This window comes from Polypterus senegalus, chromosome 1 (genome assembly GCF_016835505.1).
Source record: "Polypterus senegalus isolate Bchr_013 chromosome 1, ASM1683550v1, whole genome shotgun sequence".
NCBI classification, from domain to species: domain Eukaryota; kingdom Metazoa; phylum Chordata; class Cladistia; order Polypteriformes; family Polypteridae; genus Polypterus; species Polypterus senegalus.
The window spans coordinates 213,961,706-213,981,037 of NC_053154.1; the positions used below are offsets into that span (position 1 = coordinate 213,961,706).

The following is a 19,332-nucleotide window of genomic DNA, read 5'->3' on the forward strand; positions in this document are numbered from 1 at the left end:
CTTTCAGAGTCGCCTTCAAGACCTGACTGTTTATTTACTGACTAATATACCCCACCACTTGACAGGTACCATTGTAATGAGATAATCAATGTTATTTACTTCACTTATTAGATAGATAGATAGATAGATAGATAGATAGATAGATAGATAGATAGATAGATAGATAGATAGATAGATAGATAGATAGATAGATAGATGGTAATGTGGCCGTTAGGGGGTGCTAGTGAGTTGTCTCCAAACCCGAATACACCAGCCCAGGAAATTGAAAAAGTGATTTAATGGCAAAAAAATTAATACTCAATGACAAGGGGTACATAAACAATAAATCAATAAAACAAATACTTAACAATAACTAAAACAACCCCCAAGGCCATCCTGATACAATAAATCAAATCAAAATTTATTTATGAAGCACGATTTTAAAACACCATAAGTGTAAAACATGCTGTACTGTAGAATAAAATAAAAAAAAACATCAATAATAAATCAGTAAAACAAACAAAATACAAAAATTACATAAATTCTAAAACAAATAAGTTAAAAGAACCAATCAGAAGATAAACAATTTACAGAATAACAATGGATATGAAAAAAATAAAATACATTATTAATAAAATTGATGCAAGAGTTACTCATATACAGTTAAAAGCAATTGAAAACAAGTGTGTGTTAAGTCTAGATTTAAACATTTGAACTGAAGAAGCTGACCTAATTTCAATTGGCAGAACATTCCATAACTTAGGTGCTAGAACTGCAAAGGCACGATCACCCCTTGTCTTCATCTTAGACTTTGGCGCAACCAACAATTGCTGTTGAGAGGAACGTAAAGAGCGGACTGGTGTGTATGGAACCAGCAACTCGGCCAGATAGGATGGGGCAGCACCATTTAACGACTTATAAACCAAAAGTAAAATTTTAAAATGAATCCTAAATTCAACTGGGAGCCAATGAAGCGAGGCCAAAATTGGAATAATGGACACAACTTTCTGAGACCCAGTATGAAAACGAGCAGCAGCATTCTGAACCATCTGCAGCCGAGAAAGATGAGATTTACTGATTCTAGAATAAAGTGAATTACAATAATCGAGGCACGATATAATAAAAGCGAGGCATACCTTCTTCAAATCAGTGTGCCCCAGAAATGGTTTGACTCTAGTAAACAGTCTAAGCTGAAAAAAGTAGCTCTTAACAATGGACAAAATCTGTTCATTAAAATAAAGATCAGGATCAAGAATAACCCCAAGATTTTTGATGTGGGGTTTGCAAAACCCAGCTAATGAGCCAAACTGATCCCTGATAGCCCCATCAGAAGCCATTGATCCAAATACAATAACCTCAGTCTTACTCTGATTGAGATTCAAAAAATGTACGGCCATCCAATGTTTGACCTCATCATAATATTCGTGTAGTGACTTTAAGGACTCCTTGGTCATAGGTAAATAAATCTGGGTATCGTCAGCGTAGAAATGAAATGAAATACCATATTTGCGAAATATGGAGCCAAGGGGGAGCAAATATAAGGAAAATAACAAAGGACCCAGAATAGAGCCCTGTGGAACACCATATTTCAGATGAGCAGTAGAGGAAAGTACAGACTTGTTACCAACAGAAATGGTCTTATTTGTGAAGTAAGATTTAAACCAATCTAGTGCATCCCCTTGGATCCCTAACCACATGTCGAGCCTTGACAACAATATGTTGTGATCAATGGTATCAAAGGTTGTAGTTAAATCCAAAAGCACTAAGTCAGCTGAAAGTAAAATATCGTTAACAACCCTGAGTAAAGTCGTTTCAGTGCTGTGATAAGTTCTAAAACCTGACTGAAAAATTTCATGACCACCATTACAATCCAAAAAATTCTGAAGCTGCTGTAAAACAACTTTCTCAAGTATTTTAGATAAAAAAAGGTAGTTGAGAAATCAGTCTAAAATTATTTAAATCCTCCTTACTAAGGTTAGGTTTTTTCAATAAGAGCTTTACCACTGCATGTTTAAAATAGGCAGGCACAATTCCAGTGGTAAGAGATAAATTAATAATATGTAATATATGTGGAGTGAGTGTATTTAATGTTTTCCTTAAGCATATTAGAATAATATCAGAAGGGCAAAAAATAACCTTTAGTCCACTTACAATGTCTATAAGCAAAGAAAGAGACACTGGTTGAAACTGATCTAGCACAGCATTACAGACAGGAGGACAGGGAGCATTGCAAGGGGATGATACTATACAGGCTTGTATTATATCAATCTTTTCAATAAAAAATCTGAGAAACTGTCCACACCTGTCCAGAGACAAGCCATGACAGATGGAAACATGTGGGTTTAAAGCAGAGTCCACTGCATAAAAATAATGACCTTGGATTATTAAAACTGGTAGACACCAAGTTCAAAAAATAATCTCTTTTAGCCTGTGTGGCAGCTTTTTGAAAGATGACAAGACTTGATCTAAACATCTCAGAAGATATCTACAATTTGTCCTTCTTCCATTTATGCTCAGTCTGCCTACATGAGCGCTGCAATGATTTAACGTCACTGTTAAGCCAAGGTGCACACTTGGATTTAGCACAACAATCTCTTAAAGGAGCAACAGTTTCCAGGGTAGTTAAACAGATAGAATTAAACAAGGACATAATGACATCAACACCAGTGTCTACCCTGAAAAGGTGAGTTGATGCAACACTGAAAAGTGATGCAAAATTATTCACAGCCTCGTCATTTAAAAATCGAGCACAACGTCTCTATAAGATGGCATGAACAGGAGAGGCATTCTGAGCTAGAGACACATCAAATAAAACAGGATAGTGGTCAGAAAAAGAGACACCTCATATCTCTATATTCCTTAACTCAATACCATGGATTAATACAAGTTCCAGGGTATGTCCCTGTTCATGTGTTTAAAATTAAATGAATCAATATGAGGCAAAAAATCATTTACCATTGGCTTGCCAGGGCAGCAGACATGAATATTAAAATCCCCAACAATCAAACATTGATCATAATTTGAAATAAATGAAGTAAAAAATCCCGAAAATTCTAAAATCAAATCCGTATTTAGCTTCGGAGGTCTGTACACAACTGCACAAACAAGTGATTTACCATTAATTTCATAAAGTTGAGCTTCAAAACTTGAGTATAGCTCCACATCTAGGTTTTTACAAATAAAACCATTTTTAAAAATAGTAACAAGACCTCCTCAGCCGGTAATCCTGGGTGAATTTAAGAAATTACAGCTCGGGGGCACTGATGTCGGCTCCATGAATCCAGATTTCTGTAATGAACAAAAAGTCCAGGGCATTGTTTGTGAATAATCATTTAATACAAAAGTTTTATTTATCACAGACCTGGCATTGATCCATGCCATCTTACAGGGGGGTAATTCTTCCGCCAGTAAAGTATGCCAATCCAGCTGGCGAAGATTACAAAAATTTACCCCTGGTGAGAAAGCTGGCACACGATGCTGTTGCCGAGTTAACCTGGAAAATCAAAAAGGAGCCTCGGATGTTGACCAGTCAGGTCCCAGCCAGACAGGAGAGTAATCCAGCATCAAAAACCAGCCTCAGGCTTCGAGGTTGAAGTTGACAATCATATTCACAATCTACCCACGATAAGCAGGTCAACGATCGAACAGTTACAAGCCTTCGAGACTTGACCAAAACTCCAGCCCAGTAACCCCTTCTACGCCTCTTCTTGTAACGCCGGTGAAAACGCATCATCTCAACCAGAGCAAGCGGGTCGACCAAACCTCTTACTGTATTACTTGACGCCACCAGAGGTGGAAAATAAACACAATAGGGTCCAAATGAAATTCCAGGACAGCAGATCGAATGTCTAGAAGTATCTGCTGATTAAAGTTCAAAACGGAAAAAATAAAATGAAATTGAAAAAACAAAAATAATAAACACAACAGGCTAAAACGAAAACACAGACCAAACTGATGGCAAGCCATTAAAATCGGCGCCATCTTCAGTAATCTGTGAGGGTGTTTGGGCCTTTAGAAACCACAGAATAAGGACTCATTCTTACCTCCCTTTATGTTCTCTCGAGCCAGTATAGCATTTCTTTATCCCGCCTGGTGAGCCTTTGCACTCATTTCTCTCTGCTTTTAACTCCAAGCTCCCTAGACTTTTCACTGGAAGGGGATTTTATTGTTCCCCCAGGGATCAATTTTGGGTCAAAGACCTGAATCAATTTCATAATCAGAAATACCCTACAAAACAACAGGGGTCATCCTCTCAAAACTCCCCCTGGTGGTCCAGAATGTTCCTGCAGTCACTGGAACCCGACATATATTAAAGGGGAAGACAACCCTGCAGAACCATGATAATATAAATCAGGAAGGCATTCACAGATTAACACACCACCAAATAATATCTTTTGGATAATGTATTTGTGATGCTCCTTCCTTCCCTATTTATTAGACCAGCATTCCTAGCAGCCCATTTTATTGTTCCTGTTTGCTGGTTAGCAGGCCATCTTTGATGGACAGCAAAGAAAAGATTCAAAAATGGTTAATAGTTAGTGGTTAATGCATATAGTGCTGCACCACCAAGAGTAGAGGTATACCAGATTGGAGTTCCTTTACTCTCTGCAGTGGCATTTCCAGTCGTATTTCCTTATCACAACTGTAGGGAGTCACCTGCTTTGATGGCATATGAATAGAACTGGCTCTTCATAGGGGGTTAGAGATGCTAGAAATATTTAATTTCATGGAAGTGCAACATGGAGTAGTGGAGACAGAGATGAGATGTTAAGACTCACATGGTTTCAGCCATTTTAAGGAATAAACCATTATGTGTATTTATTCTCCAGTCTGGTTATTTCCAATTCAGGTTGCAAGTCGCCAAAAAGTAAGAACCAGTCCTGAACGCAGCACTCATCCATTGCTGGTCATGCTAACTCCTGTGATGTTTAGAATCGCCAAACATCTACTATTTATGCCTTTGTGATATGGAAAAACCTGCAGTATCCACACGGATACTAGGAGAACATATAAACTTCACAGTGACAGTAATTTGAAACCAGCAATCTGGAGCTGTAAGAAAACAGAGCTAAACTATGCCTAAAAATTCACCCATAACAGTTCTTTTATTTTCCCAATTTATTTTTAACATTCAGAAGACAGTAAGCGTTTATCTACTTAGCCTAGACCAGAGAGACATGGAGTCATTGTGAAATGTGTGTCAATGGAACTTTGAGGAGAAATATTTGAGCTTGTGAATAATGAATTTCCAAAACAGAATGTAGAAGATGTAACATTTATTAGTGATTCCATGTTTTGGACAGACATCAAACATTTAGCAGTCCTCACTTATACTGCAGATAAGGCTGATCCCTGCCATGCCAGTTTATAACATTCTGCTCTTTTTTTACCCAAACTCTGTTGTTCTTTTAAAAGTTCTAATTATATTCTGTAATTTGCAACATATGCAAGTATTTGTTGAAACTTCAGACATTTTTTGGCAGAGTGGAATAGTGGTTAGTTGTACTTCTTCACATCTCCCGAGAATTGGGTTCAATTTCAGACCTATGTCCCCCATTCTTAAATTTATTTTCAATAATTAGTACATTGGATAGTCTGAATTGGCCTGCTCTGCGTGATTAAGCCTCATGATGTACTGGTTGGGTTTGTTTCCTGCCTCAAGCCGTTTACAGCTGGCCTAGTCTCAGGATCCCAGCAGTCCTGTCATGGACAAAGCAGGTTTAGAAAATGAATGTGTGGCTGAATGTTCAAAGTTTTGACAGTCAAATCTTATTTGGTTGAGTAGGGTTGACCAGCCAGCTCTGCTGTAGATGTTAGCCATTGTCGCATACTTACTTGTCCACTTTGTAGAACAGATTTAGTTGATTTTATTTGTTTATAAACCTGGGATGGAAGACAACCTTTGTCAACAGTGACAATAGCTAATAACAAGTGCAAGTTGGGATTAAACATTGCTCTAAACTGGTCCCGGGTTTTACTGCTTCCAGGCGCCATTCAGGCCATGTGGATCATGTTACCGCCAGCACTGCTCACCAGGGTTCTGTTAATGGTCATTTCCCGTATGTTCACTCTCTTAAGTTTTATGGTTATGTACTAAGTTAGGAATTGATATAGGACTTCGTTCACCGCAGCAGTGCATTAGAGTTTTACTGCTAAGGTGGGACCAGCCAGGAATGCAGAGAATGGTTCCTTTGTGTTCTTTATACTGTATTATTCATCAATGTAAAGTGACCATCTTTAATATTTTAAATGTGTTTATAATGCAGAGATCCCCCATTGGGTCCAGTTGAGCAGCTGCTGAGCTGCAAGGCATATTTCCTCAAGGGCAGCTGTTCACTCCCATTGTTTTGCAATATCAATTCATGATGAATTGTAAGGTTGATCCACAAATCTTAAGGAACGTGGGTCTCTGTCATGAAGGTAAGATGGTTTTCCATTCTTTGTTCCTATATTAGTGGCTTTTAACCATTCTGTACCAATTTTCACATCTTGAAAATCATGGTAACTCAGTACTACCCATTGGTGTTTCCAAGTATATTTGCCAGGTTGACAAACTGGATGCTGGGGCAAAAGGTGTGTCATTTTTTTAGTTTAGTTTGTCCTTTGGCAATACTCTAAACTCTTATGCTCTTCTGGGAATAGAGCTTCAGTTACCACAAGGTGATCAGTTTCTTATGGTGGTTCTCCACGATTTCAGAACTGTATCTCACAGTGCCACCTGAGATAACTTTATAAACACTGATTGGAAAGACTGTCTTCATTTAAAGCAAACATTACACAAAATTTTGATGTGAGGCAGCAGTAATGCCTCATCCTGCTATACCACAGAAAATAATTTTATAAAATTCTATAAAAAAAAGGAAAAAATATATATATATTAGCCTCCATACATTTGTAGACTGTACCCTCACTTGTAGACATCTCACCTTGTGTGTGTGTGTGTGTGTGTGCTTGTCCAGTCCCTCCAAGCAATCTGATTGGTCAGGTTGGCTTTGATCTGATTTGTCAGTTGGGCTTTGGCTGCTCAATGGTGGGAATTATGACACAATACATTAGTAGCTTAGATCCCGATTGTGAAAACCTTTTTTTCTTTTTATAAAAAAGGAGTTTAAATGGAACATTTCAACAGCGACAAAGTGAATAAATTATAGAGCTAATTTGGGGCTGTAAATACTAGTGATGTAAACCCAATAAGCCTTGAAATATAGGATGTACCAATGTTTTCACCGTAGGCAGCAGTGGCCTGTCTACCATTGAGGTAGTCAGAAAGCGGACAGGAGTTGAGTAAGGCTGTCTGAAAATAACAGATCCTGAGAAACAAGCTTTACTGGAATGCGATCTAGAGAGGAATCCCTGGGTAAGAGTGGTCTAAACACATGAAGATACCAAGGTCAGGGGCAAAAAAAACGCTGAAGGTACATGCAAGGCAAAGAACATTTAGAGACACATGAAGATACCAAGGATAGTTGCAAAAGGAATGCTATTTTTAAATGCATTTGTTAACCATAGCTAGTACATAGAGATTCACTCAAAAGAGGCCCTGAATATTCTGTAATAGCTCTTGCTAGGATGAAGCAATCTGAACGAAACAACATGCAATGTGCTCCTCAGTATATGGAGCTTCAAAGAAGCCGGGATACCCCTGCGTTGGAGTGTTGAGGTAGACGCCGAACAGCCGTTGCGATGTTTAACCTCCGGCTGCAACTTCTGGGTCTGGGTCTCAGTCGCTCGACTTCTTATCAGGGTGGTGGTGTACAGTATTGAGCAGCACATCTTCATGGTACAAACCTGTTGGGTCACCAATTCATTTAAGCAATGTCAGAATCAACTGGATGATCGTGAGTTATCGGAAGGTTACTTCCAGCAAGAAGAGTAACGTGTCACACATCGGCAAGGAGCATGGCAGAAATTGAGTCCTTCTTTGACAACAAGGTAATTTCAAAGGGGCTTTGGCCACCATGGTCGCCAGATCTGACACCACCAGACCTCTTCCTTTGGAGTATGTTCAAAGCAAAAGTCTGTTGAAACAAGCCTTGCACTTTAGAAGATTTTTAGTAAAACATCTTACGCTTGCCGATACATTCAGGAACATGAAGCGCCATGTCGAAATGTCTGGCAGAAATCGGAAACCACTTCCAGGATCACTTGTAATGCAATCGATTACACATATGTCAAGGTATATAGTATATTTTTTTGGTTCAGACTGCTTCATCCTAACGGGAGTTACAATAGAATATTTGGGGCCTCTTTCGAGTGATTCTCACTGTATATACATATGTATATATAGATTCTATGTCTTTAACTGACATGTTCTCTTTATTTTTTTTTTTTTGCCACTTATCCCTCTCCTGCCCCACTCATTCATTAGGTTAATTGGTGACCCTAAACTGGCCGATATAAATGAGTGTGCATGCATTTACTACCAATGGACAGATGGTCCATTCACACTGCCAAGGCTGGCTCCAGTTCCCTCTGACCTTGTAATGGTCTAAATGGATTCTCAAATGCAATACCTTACACATTAGGCCTGGAGATAAATGACACCTTTGTGGAATGACAGTAATGAGTTTTACATCATATCATATTTGTAATGAATTTCATCCCGCTGCACAAGCACTTCATACAACTTTATAAATGTCACCTTGCTATAAACACGCTACAGTCAAGGTATGCCAATGTGTCAGAAAGGAGAGCTTTGTAATATTTTGGCTTGCTTGATGGAGAAAGTAGTTTAGCAGGAATTTATTAGAGTTGGTCTATTAACAGGTCAGTAAGATAGGCCAAGCTTTTCAGTTCTCCCTTACTGAGTTTTTAAAGTAATGTATTACAGTAGAGGTGGAGTTGGCTAATGGTTTCTAATTGGTGGAAACACTTGATTTAAGTAATAGAATTCCTTTATGTGACTGAATAGAATGCCAGAGCTTTATCTAATGTAATTTATCCTAGTTATTGAACAATATTCACTCTTTTTTATAATACAGTAACAAGAAGCGAGTTTTTTGATTCTCGGGTGGAAAAAAGTGCAGACTTGTACTGTGCTTCTGAATTTGTGTGCGCTTCACTCTATCTTTCTGTAAAGTTTTTCTCCAAAAGTAGACCAAAAAAAGTTTTCCACCTTCAGGTAAATGACTTCATAGCACTTTGTTCCTGCAGTCAAAGGAACCTAACAGAATCATGACTACACATAAAATTGTAGAAGCTACTTAATCTAATTGACGGTCATGGGGTGTAGCATTGGATGTAAGGGAGAAATCAAACCTGACCAAGGCCTCAGTCTTTTATAGACCCTAACCATGTGCATAGTCACCCAGGGCCTGTTTACCTCTAACAATACATTTGGCCCATGTGTTTGGGATGTGGAAAAAAGTTGGAAAACCCACACAGACATAGAGAACACATGCACCAGTGGGTGGGATTAAATCACTTAGCTTCTGTACTGCTCCAAGAGAATCAAACAAATGAAAACACGGAGATGCATTTTTAGCAAATATAAACCAAAATTCTCATCACTGCAGTTAGTTCTCAGAAAGCTGATTAATCTCTCAGATATTAGTGCTGTCCTAGTTTTTATTTACAAAAATGGATCCCTTTTCATATACAAGAAAGAAAATACATTTGGGAAGGCGAGATTCAAGATTTAATTTCATTTGAAAATAAATTCATAAGTGAATTAATAATTTCTGCTATTTATAGAAAAACCCAAAGGTGAAAAACATATTAATGTTCACAAAATTGTGGGCTATGAAAAGCATTTGTTGTGCTAAAAAAATCATTTCCAGCAGTAGGCAAAGGTCCCTATTGGCCTTTACTTGAGAAGCAGATTGGGAAGTGTGAGTGAAGAAAATATAGCAAAAGAACTGATGCCTACCCTAGAAGAGACTGTGTAAATTGTGGCCTTAAGGGTAAAAATGGCATGTTAGGTTATCTGGCTTGGTCCATGAAATTTAAAAGCATAATAATCTATCTATCTATCTATCTATCTATCTATCTATCTATCTATCTATCTATCTATCTATCTATCTATCTATCTATCTATCTATCACTAATTGGTAAAGTAAATGCCTCATGGATTCAGTATCCTGAGATTTAAATTTTTTCTTATCTGCATAGAGTTTGCTTGTTCTTCCCACAGATTAGATTAATTGGAGACTCTAAATTGACCTCAGTGCGAATGTCTGTATGCGTGTGTCCTGCAATGGACTGTGATCTGTCCAGGGATGTTTTCATCTGGTGCTGTTAGGGTAGGCTACTGCCGACAGTGACACTCATTCAGCAGGATTAAGCAGTTTTAAGAATTTATGTAATTTATATCAGTGCGGAGTGCCAGGTTAAGATTAATGCTTATACGGGGTTGGATCTCTGTCCTACCTGGACCCTGGTCCCCAAATGAACGCTGATATTAAGTGTGGCATCTGTATATATATGCTCCAAGCCAGAAGGTTTGGGGCTTGTAATGTGTGGGCACAAGTTATGCCAGGTGCCTCCCTGTATCCTCTCCACCATTCTAAATGAGGAAATGGATGTAAGGTTAGTGGTTGTGCTACACCCTCAATCTTTCTCCAAAATTGTCTTTGTCCACCACCTGTGAGACACTCCAGAGTCTCATGTGAGTGAATATATATATATATATATATATATTTTTTTTTTTTCATCTGTCCATCCATTTTCTAAATTTGCTTTATCCTGAGCAGGATTACGGGGGAGCAGGACCCTATCCCAGCAAGCAATGGATGCAAGGCAGGAAAAATCCCTGAAAAGAACACAAGTGTGTTGCAGGATGAGGAAACACACACACCCAATAAGACCAATTGAAACACTGCCAATTCGCCTAGCCTGCATATCTTTGGAATATTGTAGGAAACTGGAGCACCCAGAGAAGTCCCACACAGACACTGGGAGAACATTAGATTAGATAGATTGGATAAACTTTATTCCCATGGGGAAATTCCGATGCATAGAGCAGCAGAAACATAAAACAGATTCAGACTCACAGGACAAATAATACAGTCAATCAATCAATACATGTATATCGTGCAGATATTTGAAAATGATCTCAATGAGTATATCCGGAAGAAGCATGGAATTGCCTGTTAGCAGTAGGCAAAAAAAATTCCCCGAGGTGATTCTTAGCACACCAAGTTAGAATAAGCACGCCTCATTTCAGAAATAGTGCTTATTGTGTTTCCTAGTGAACCACGGATCTGTGAAAGTTAGGTGGATAGCAAAGTATGCTCTCTGGTGAAGCTAAGGAGATTTAATTTTATTGTTAACTTTCCATGTGTATTATTATTATTATTATTATTTCAAATCTGATTTATTTACACAGGGGTCCTTTGCCTGTCCAAAAAACCATTGCATACAAAGCTGGAATAGCCCTCGGATAGACTACAGTTCCAACACAGTATCTACTCGTACACCCACCTGTGTTCATTCCCAGTGGGCCAATTTCGAGGAACTAACAAAATCAACAGCAACTCTGTGAGAAACAGGATAAAACTGGACAGCCCGGACAAAATCTGTGCTACATGGAAAGAAAGTACCTTTATTTCTACGGAGGGCAAGCAAAATTCTATCACTTTTAGAAACAGTTGGGCTCCTCTTCAGGTAGCTCAGAATTTAGCCACTTAAGAGATTGAGTTTAGTTTTGTTATCATTAGAATTAAGTCTTTCCTAGCAAATGACTGATACCATTGTGCAGTCCTCTTGCTTTTCTGTTAATCTTCTAATCTCCATGTTCATTACAGGGATGCAGAATGTTACAGGGAGCCTGGGCCTGAACCATGGCAGCCCACACACATTTACAGACCCGCATTTAATTTCAGGTTGCCAGATATCCTAGCATGAACTTCTTTGGGACGTGGAAGTCACATAGCATGTGCTGACTAGCTGGACTTACCTTTATGCCTTTTGTACAGCTGTAAAAGCATAATTAACTGTGCCTCTCGTTTGCCGCTGAAGTTAATCTTTAATTTGCTAATAGCCTTGCTAATCATTTTGGTGTTACAGGTGGTGTTTGCCAGTTTGGTTAACTGGCTGTTCGCTTTGCTAATTGGTGATTCTGAATTGTGTGAGTATGAACACTTGAGTGGATCCTGTGATGGGCTGGTCCCCCCTTTCAAAGTTTGGTTCCTGCATTTTGCCCAAATTGGATTAACTGAGTTTAAGAATATAATTTTATGTTATTTATCACATTTCTGTTGTGCTTAAGCCCATTGTAAATGTGAATAATGACATCTCTTTAACACTAAACTGTCGGTAAGTCAAGTGATTGAAAATTATCAGATGTGAGATGCTAGATTTTTTTTTACCAGTTTAACATCATATTTTCAAATTTGTATGAAAAAAATGTACAAAAAATCATTTGCTCATTTTAGGCAAGCCCTGTATAGCCTGGCTTGCATGGCGCAAATGTAAAACATTTTTTCTTTGGACCTGAGTGCTAGCTTCAGGCAGAGAAAAGCCACATCAGCACATGGTGTGAAGTTGAACTTCAGGTCCAGTCTATCACCTCTAATAAATAGCCATCCACTCAAGTGATTTTAAAAGCACTTTTAGCAAATGTGTTCTTTTTTTACTGCAGCCAGTCAGCTGGCTAAAAACTGCAAGACACTGGAGCACAAAGACCTGCCTAGAACCTGACAAATTTTCCTAAAGGAAATAAATTTAATTACAGGCATATATCACCTTTCAAGAAGGCGGTTACAACTGATTAGAGCTCCTCCAATGAAGCATTAGTAATCCGTCTCCTGAAACACACACTCACTCTATCCGAATACAGAACACATTCTTTATTCATTTTCAGAAATATTTATTGTGAAATTGATTTCTCTGTGTGGTTGTAAAGTGGCGCAGTGATCAGCATGATTTCCTCATAGGACCGGCTATTTCTTGTATCGTTCTGTTTTTTTCTCATCTCTCCCACATCCCTTTTATGTGTAAGTTTAGGTTTGGTTTATTAACCAATTTAAAATGCAGGTTTTGTGGCAGTTTAGTTGGGTGCTTGACCGTACCCCTGCTGTCCATCCTCCGTTACTTCCTCCCTTGTGCCCAGTTCTTTCAGACGTGCTTATAACCCTAATGGAAAAAGCTGGATTTGAAAACGAATGGATGATTAGTCTGTTATTATTGTCTGCCGACTCGCTTTTATTGGAGCTGTATAATTAAACTGATATGGTCTAATGACAAATGAGAAATGAGGAATTAGTTAAAAAAGACAGAATTTCAAAATTACAGTAATCACGCTTACACAGCAGCCCTAATATAAAGGAAAAAGCAGAGATCATATGGCCTTTAACATTTCTTTATCTTGACATAATTTGATATACTATAAGTCTCAGGCCGTGCATGCCTGAGGACCAAAGCTTGAGGGCATAACAAATTAAAGCCGTGATTTATAGCAGTTATCAATTAAGACGATAAGCAGTTGTGAATTAGCAGGATGCCTGCAGGTGGGAGCTGCAGGAGGCATGGACAGGCAAGGCCAGGCACTGCAAAAAAAGCAATCATTGGACCAGTTTTGGATAGGGGCTGGCGTGGCCAGGCTTTGGCAGGAACCACAGGAGTGAAAGCTTTACTTGGATTAGATCTGCACAGGAGTCCTGCCTTTAAAGCTTCAATCAGACCTTTTTGCTTTTTTTTTTTTCTCAGTTTTGCTGATTCTTCCCTCACTCTATTTTTCTAGTCATTTTAAAAAGTCTTTCATTGTGATCTCTTTCAAATGAGCTCTCCTGCAGATCGGTTAAAAGAAAAAGGTGTAGGAGTGCAGAATGCAGCTGCTGTGTGCACAGAAGGCATTGTGATGAGGCTAGTCAGACATGGAACATTGCAGATCGGGCATCTTCATAGTGCTGAGCAGGTGGGGCACACCATGGCGCTATATGACATGAGGGTCATGGAAGTAAAAGGGAGAAATGGCATGGAAGGCTTTGTAAATATAAGCCGTGAGAGAGACAGGAAACGAAAGATAGCAGTGATATAAAGCAGAAACATCCATTTATTTTGTGAATCTGGTTTTCCATTCTAGTGTCCCCAGGAGCTAGTGGCATTGGGCACAAGGTAGGCTCCCTCACACATGCAGCCACATCCACTAATACCTAGCATATTTCACCTAACACAGGCATAACCCAGAGAGAACCCACTCAGGCATGGAGCCAGGGAACCCAAGTCCCCAGAGCACTGAGGCAACCATTGCACCACACTGCTACCCAAGAATAGTGGCTCTCAAGTTCAGTCCTGGGTTACTCTGTGACTAAAGGTTATCGTTCGTACCAGTTTCACAATTTTCATGTCATTTTACTTATAATTCATCTCTTTGTTGAAATTGCTGATCTTTAATTCCGTCTCTTGCTCTGCATTTAGACAAGAGAAGTCGTTTAACACTTACATTTTTAAGAACATTAGGCATATTTCTATTTTTGCCATTCTGTCTCTTTTGTAATTTTTCTATTAATTATCCCTTTTTTTCTGTCGAGTTTGCTCCCTTAATTGTATCCTAATAATGACAATTAACAATGAGCACTACAGAAATCCAGAAAAAAGACACTGAAAGCTGAAAGGCTGCAGCTACTGCGGTGTTACCCACTAGCAGGCTCATTAGGAAAATAACAGAAACACCTGGAAATGCAGAATGAAAATGATGATGATGATGATGAAGAAAATCTTAAAAAACAAGATAAAACAAATGAAATTATCCTCATATCGATTTGTTCTTAACTCTATTTTTCTTTTTGTAAAAACTTGATTGCTTTGTATGGAGTGAAATAAAATTAATAAAAATAATAAAAAAAAAAAAAAAAGAGAAATTATCCTAATATAACATACATATATATACTGTATATACAGTATATATACATATACACAGTATACACACATATATTCTGATTTATAGGTAGCAAACCCACTTTTATAATTCTGGATTGTTCTCAGAACACAGAAATGGGGAAATATAGCTTGCTTGATTAAGGAAGGAATTGGAATAAAAGTAGAAGTTGGTCAGGACAAAAACCTTCAGCCATAGTGCAGCACTGGAGCTACGCTTGAGAATCACTGCTTTATAGAATATACTGTATATGATCAGTATAGAGGGTTTGATTTGGGTTATGGATTATCTTCGAGATTTTTACGTCCATCTTAAGTATTTCATTAGCAGAGGAAGTTGAAATGGAATTGGACACCCAGGGAGTTGATTAGTTTTGAAGTTTTGTTTTGTAAAACTTGTCTTGCTCGTATGGAATGTTATTTGATTTTAATAAATTCAATAAAATTAAAAATAAAAGAAATTGGACTCCCATAAGCACTATATAATATGTATCTGAATTGCTATTAATCTTCCATTGTCTCCTAGCTTTGTGAGATTCAGGGTCAGAGGGACTGCAGCCTATCCCTGTAGTATTGGGCACAACATGACAACCATTCCCGAATGGCATTCCAGTAGGTACTAAATTAGCTCTAGTATAGAAAGGACAGTTTTAAAACTTGACAGAGATGAACATTGATTTTTTTGGAGCAAAGCTAAAGAAAAAGAGATTAATCATGGAAATGGCGTAACATTAGAGGGGCAGGACATCTTTTCAGTTTGTATCTTTGGATTTAGTTTGCTACTTGGCTTGGCCTACCTGTCTTATTATTGAATGAAACACTTTTACTTTACTATTTGCTATCCTCATATGATGACTTTTACTTTTAATGTGTCCTTTATGGGGCACACTCACTCATACTGGACCAATTTAGTGTTAATAATTATCCCAATGTAGGGATGCCAGACATCTGGCAAAAGGACTTGTCTTTCTTTTTGACTTTGTGTCCTACGTCCGCCAGGCAAAGCTAGAAATCTTGAAAATATCTGGAACTTACATGTTGGCATACTGCCACTATTGCGTTTAAGGGGCTTGAGTGCCTGCATCTCATGGTCTGAACCCCAGCCTTGTTCTTCATATATTAGTACGATTGAAAGTCCAAGAGGGACTACAACTTCCTTCCTTGTATAGGCCAATATGTATAGGAGACCCCATGAGTAAAACTTTAACTTGCACCTTCCTTTGTCCTCCTTTCCTGCTTTGTGTGTTCTCAGGTATATGGCAACCCTACCCAAATGGGAGTTGATGCAAATGCATAAGCTTCACACAGACAGTAACCAGGCTGGAATTTGAATCCAGTCTCCTACGATCAAACTGCTCAGTTTTCAGATTTTGTATATCTTAATTATGACTTTTCATTTTTTTATGTTAAAATACCATATAATTTTGTCAAGGGAGAGAGAACTGGAGTTGCCGTAAGCAGGAAAGTAAGAAAACAAGGCATTTCTCACACCTGCTTAATCCAATTCAACATTATACACAAATAAACATGCAAACTCTAACAGATTAATATGTGAATGCATGAAAATGTTAAAAAAAAAACCAGAATGTCAGTCAGAGGCAGTTAAATGATGACTGTGAGATAGAAGGTGGCACAGACACAGAGTCTGACAGCAAGCAAAAGGAAAAAAAGATAGCAAATTAGACTGAGGCTCTGAGGGGAATGGGAGAAGGAGATGAAATGAAGCAGAAGAGAGATGAGCGAACAGGGAGGAGGAGAAATAAAAGTAAAAAAAAATGTAAACAAAGGGGAGATGAAGTGATAACTAAATGGGTTTTCCTACACTGCATTTACAAAGCAGGCAGCAAAGCATTAGCTATCTTGCGTTCTGTCTGAATCATCTTGTTTCCTAACATACTGTGCTTTATACTAATGTGTAAGCCTCAGAGAAGCTGATGCAGATCTTTGTGTTAGCATGTAAGTGTATTTTTATAAAGCAAGTGGACTGTCATTTTTCTGTACCCTTTGCGGTGATGTAATTACAGTCCTTGATTCGAGACGAAGCCCAGCTGGGTGGATGGTTCTCATGGCAGCCCTTGTTTTGTTTTGCAATAGCTGTTGGGACAGACTGAGCCAGGGCCTCTTCTGCACAGAAGTTCTTTTATGCCTTAAATGTTTCGAGGACATTATGTGTCTCGTTCTTCAGTGAGTGGCTCTGTTCAAAACCAGGAGGTGGTGATGAGTCCTGAAGAAAATATGAATCACCAAGGGATGAAACTCCGAATAATCTCCTCCGGTGCACAGACCAGATGGGGTACATTGTACAGCCCACAGATAACATCTCAATGGGAGACTTTTGTGCTTACTCTGAATGGAGTGTAGAAACTTCAAAATGGCTTTTCTTCTGCCTGACGGGGGCGGGGCAACACGTGGGAGGTTTCGTTGGTAAAATCTGAGTCGTAAACTTGTTTGATTTTCTTCTTCTTCTTCTTTTTTTTTTTTTGGACAAGAGACTAGACGCCCCTGCCTTCAGGACACTCCCTGCAGTTCATATAAAGTCCATTCCTGGGGAGCACAGGCTTCTGCTGAAACAACTGGAACACTTCATGTGTTATAATATGTTTATAATCCCGCATTGTCACAATAGGGTTACCCCGGTTACAAAGGTTGGAAAGCCACACAAAAGATTATTAAAGGGACACCCACTAACAAAATAATTCAGTTCATTTTTCACTATGCCGCCCAGCCCACCAGTGTTTAAATGACAGGAGAAAAGTAATTTTATTTATTTTTTTCTCAGTCATAGTGTCTTACAATGTATGTATTGTGAGTGTGGGATCTTGATGAATGAAGTGAGTTGAACAATGTGGTTTAGAAAGTGCGTCTTGTTTTCTCTATCTAGGTTTGTTGAAGAGCAGCTATACTTTACCTCTTATGAGTACACTGCGTATGGATCAAATATCAGGTTTCTGACATCAAAACAACCTAAAAAGGAAACATAACGGAGGTAAATGCTACCTTTGTTTTACAAAGAATCCTCCATCCGTTCTTGGACAGAATCAGACCAGTGCTCCCACTCTTTATATACAAATAATGGTTTCCTGAAAAAAATCCTTATAAGGGCAAATCCTTATATTTAAAAAATATAGGTGGGAAGGAAAGGTTTGGGTTCATTGGTAATGTATGATTGTACATTGTTTATATCTTGTCATTTTGTCTTTACTTAATAAATCACAATGTAATCTTGTTTCATTTTAATAGGGTAAAAAAAATACATTTTTGAATCCCAAAATTGATACTCATCTTTCCTAAAGGGGACCCAAATCCCATTACAATGAAGTCAGTCACTTTCAATTATGAATAGTGGTTAAGAAAACATTCTTTAAAGTGGCATTTTTCCTTTATTAATGACTTTATGTTATGACTAGGCGGCAAGGTGGCACAGTGGGTAGCGCTGCTGCCTCGCAGTTAGGAGACCTGGGTTTGTATCCCAGGTCCTCCCTGTGTGGAGTTTGCATGTTCTCCCCGTGTCTGTGTGGATTTCCTCCGGGTACTCCAGTTTCCTTCCACAGTCCAGAAACATGCAGGTTAGGTGTATTGGCGATTCTAAATTGTCCCTAGTGTGTGCTTGGTGTGTGTATGTGTGCCCTGCGGTAGGCTGGTGCCCTGCCCGGGGTTTGTTTCCTGCCTTGAGCCCTGTGTTGGCTGGGATTGGCTCCAGCAGACCCCCGTGACCCTATAGTTAGGATATAGCGGGTTGGATAATGGATGGATGGATGGATGTTATGATTGCTCATCGGCTCTCATTGAGCTCATTTGTAGCTACTGTTTTACCCAGCATACACATAATTTGAGAGCAAAGCAAATGTATGCTACCCATTGTTTATGTGCACAGTAATTTAACAGTAAAGACAAATAAAAAAAAATAAACATCATTAATATCATACTCACCGAACAAACTGAAACTAAAGACAAATGATGAGGGTGATTGTGTCATCATTGCTGTGGACAAGCTGGTGATTGCAGCAGTGATGATGGAGAAGGAAATAATGAAGTGGCACAGAGTTCTTTGAACTCCATTTCTGGGTTGTCCACATCTTATAGCTGTTTGGATGCTTTGCCTAAATGAAAATAATGCTGAGTAGCAGCTGTGCCCAGATGAGAATAGTATATTGTACTGTATGCACACAAATGGAAATTGTGCCATGTTGCACCAAAGATGGAATAACACTGTATGAAAATGACTCATTGATACAGTACTTGCAACTCAGAAAAAGATGTCTTGCAACAAAAGAAAGGATGCTGTAATGAAAACCTCCTGCCGAAAGTGTGAAAAGTCAGAACTTCTTCTTCTTCCTCTTCTTCCACTTCTATGTGGGGTCAATGTCAGCCTTCTCCAAGCAGCTCAGTCCTGCACCTCCTCCTCAGCTAAGCCCTTTTCCTTCAGATCTTCTTTTACTTTATCCATCCATCTCTGCCTGGGCCTCCCTCACTTTCTCTTCCCCTGTACTTCCATTCCTGTCACTCTTTTGTCCACATATTTATTGTGTGTCCTCA

General features: G+C 38.7%; 1 protein-coding gene across 4 annotated transcripts in view; it reads left to right on the forward strand.

Moving 5' to 3' along the window:
* The window catches only part of unc5b (unc-5 netrin receptor B), a 309,730-nt gene that overhangs the window by 26,710 nt on the left and 263,688 nt on the right, over positions 1-19,332 (forward strand). The window contains exon 1 of one of the 4 annotated variants that reach the window (XM_039768698.1): positions 6,335-6,399. The exons of the other annotated variants lie outside the window; for them this stretch is intronic. Within the exon in view, the coding sequence (XP_039624632.1) occupies positions 6,342-6,399 (58 nt within the window). The 5' untranslated portion in view covers positions 6,335-6,341. Of the gene's footprint in view, positions 1-6,334; positions 6,400-19,332 lie in introns of those variants that run through there. 4 annotated transcript variants of the gene reach the window in all.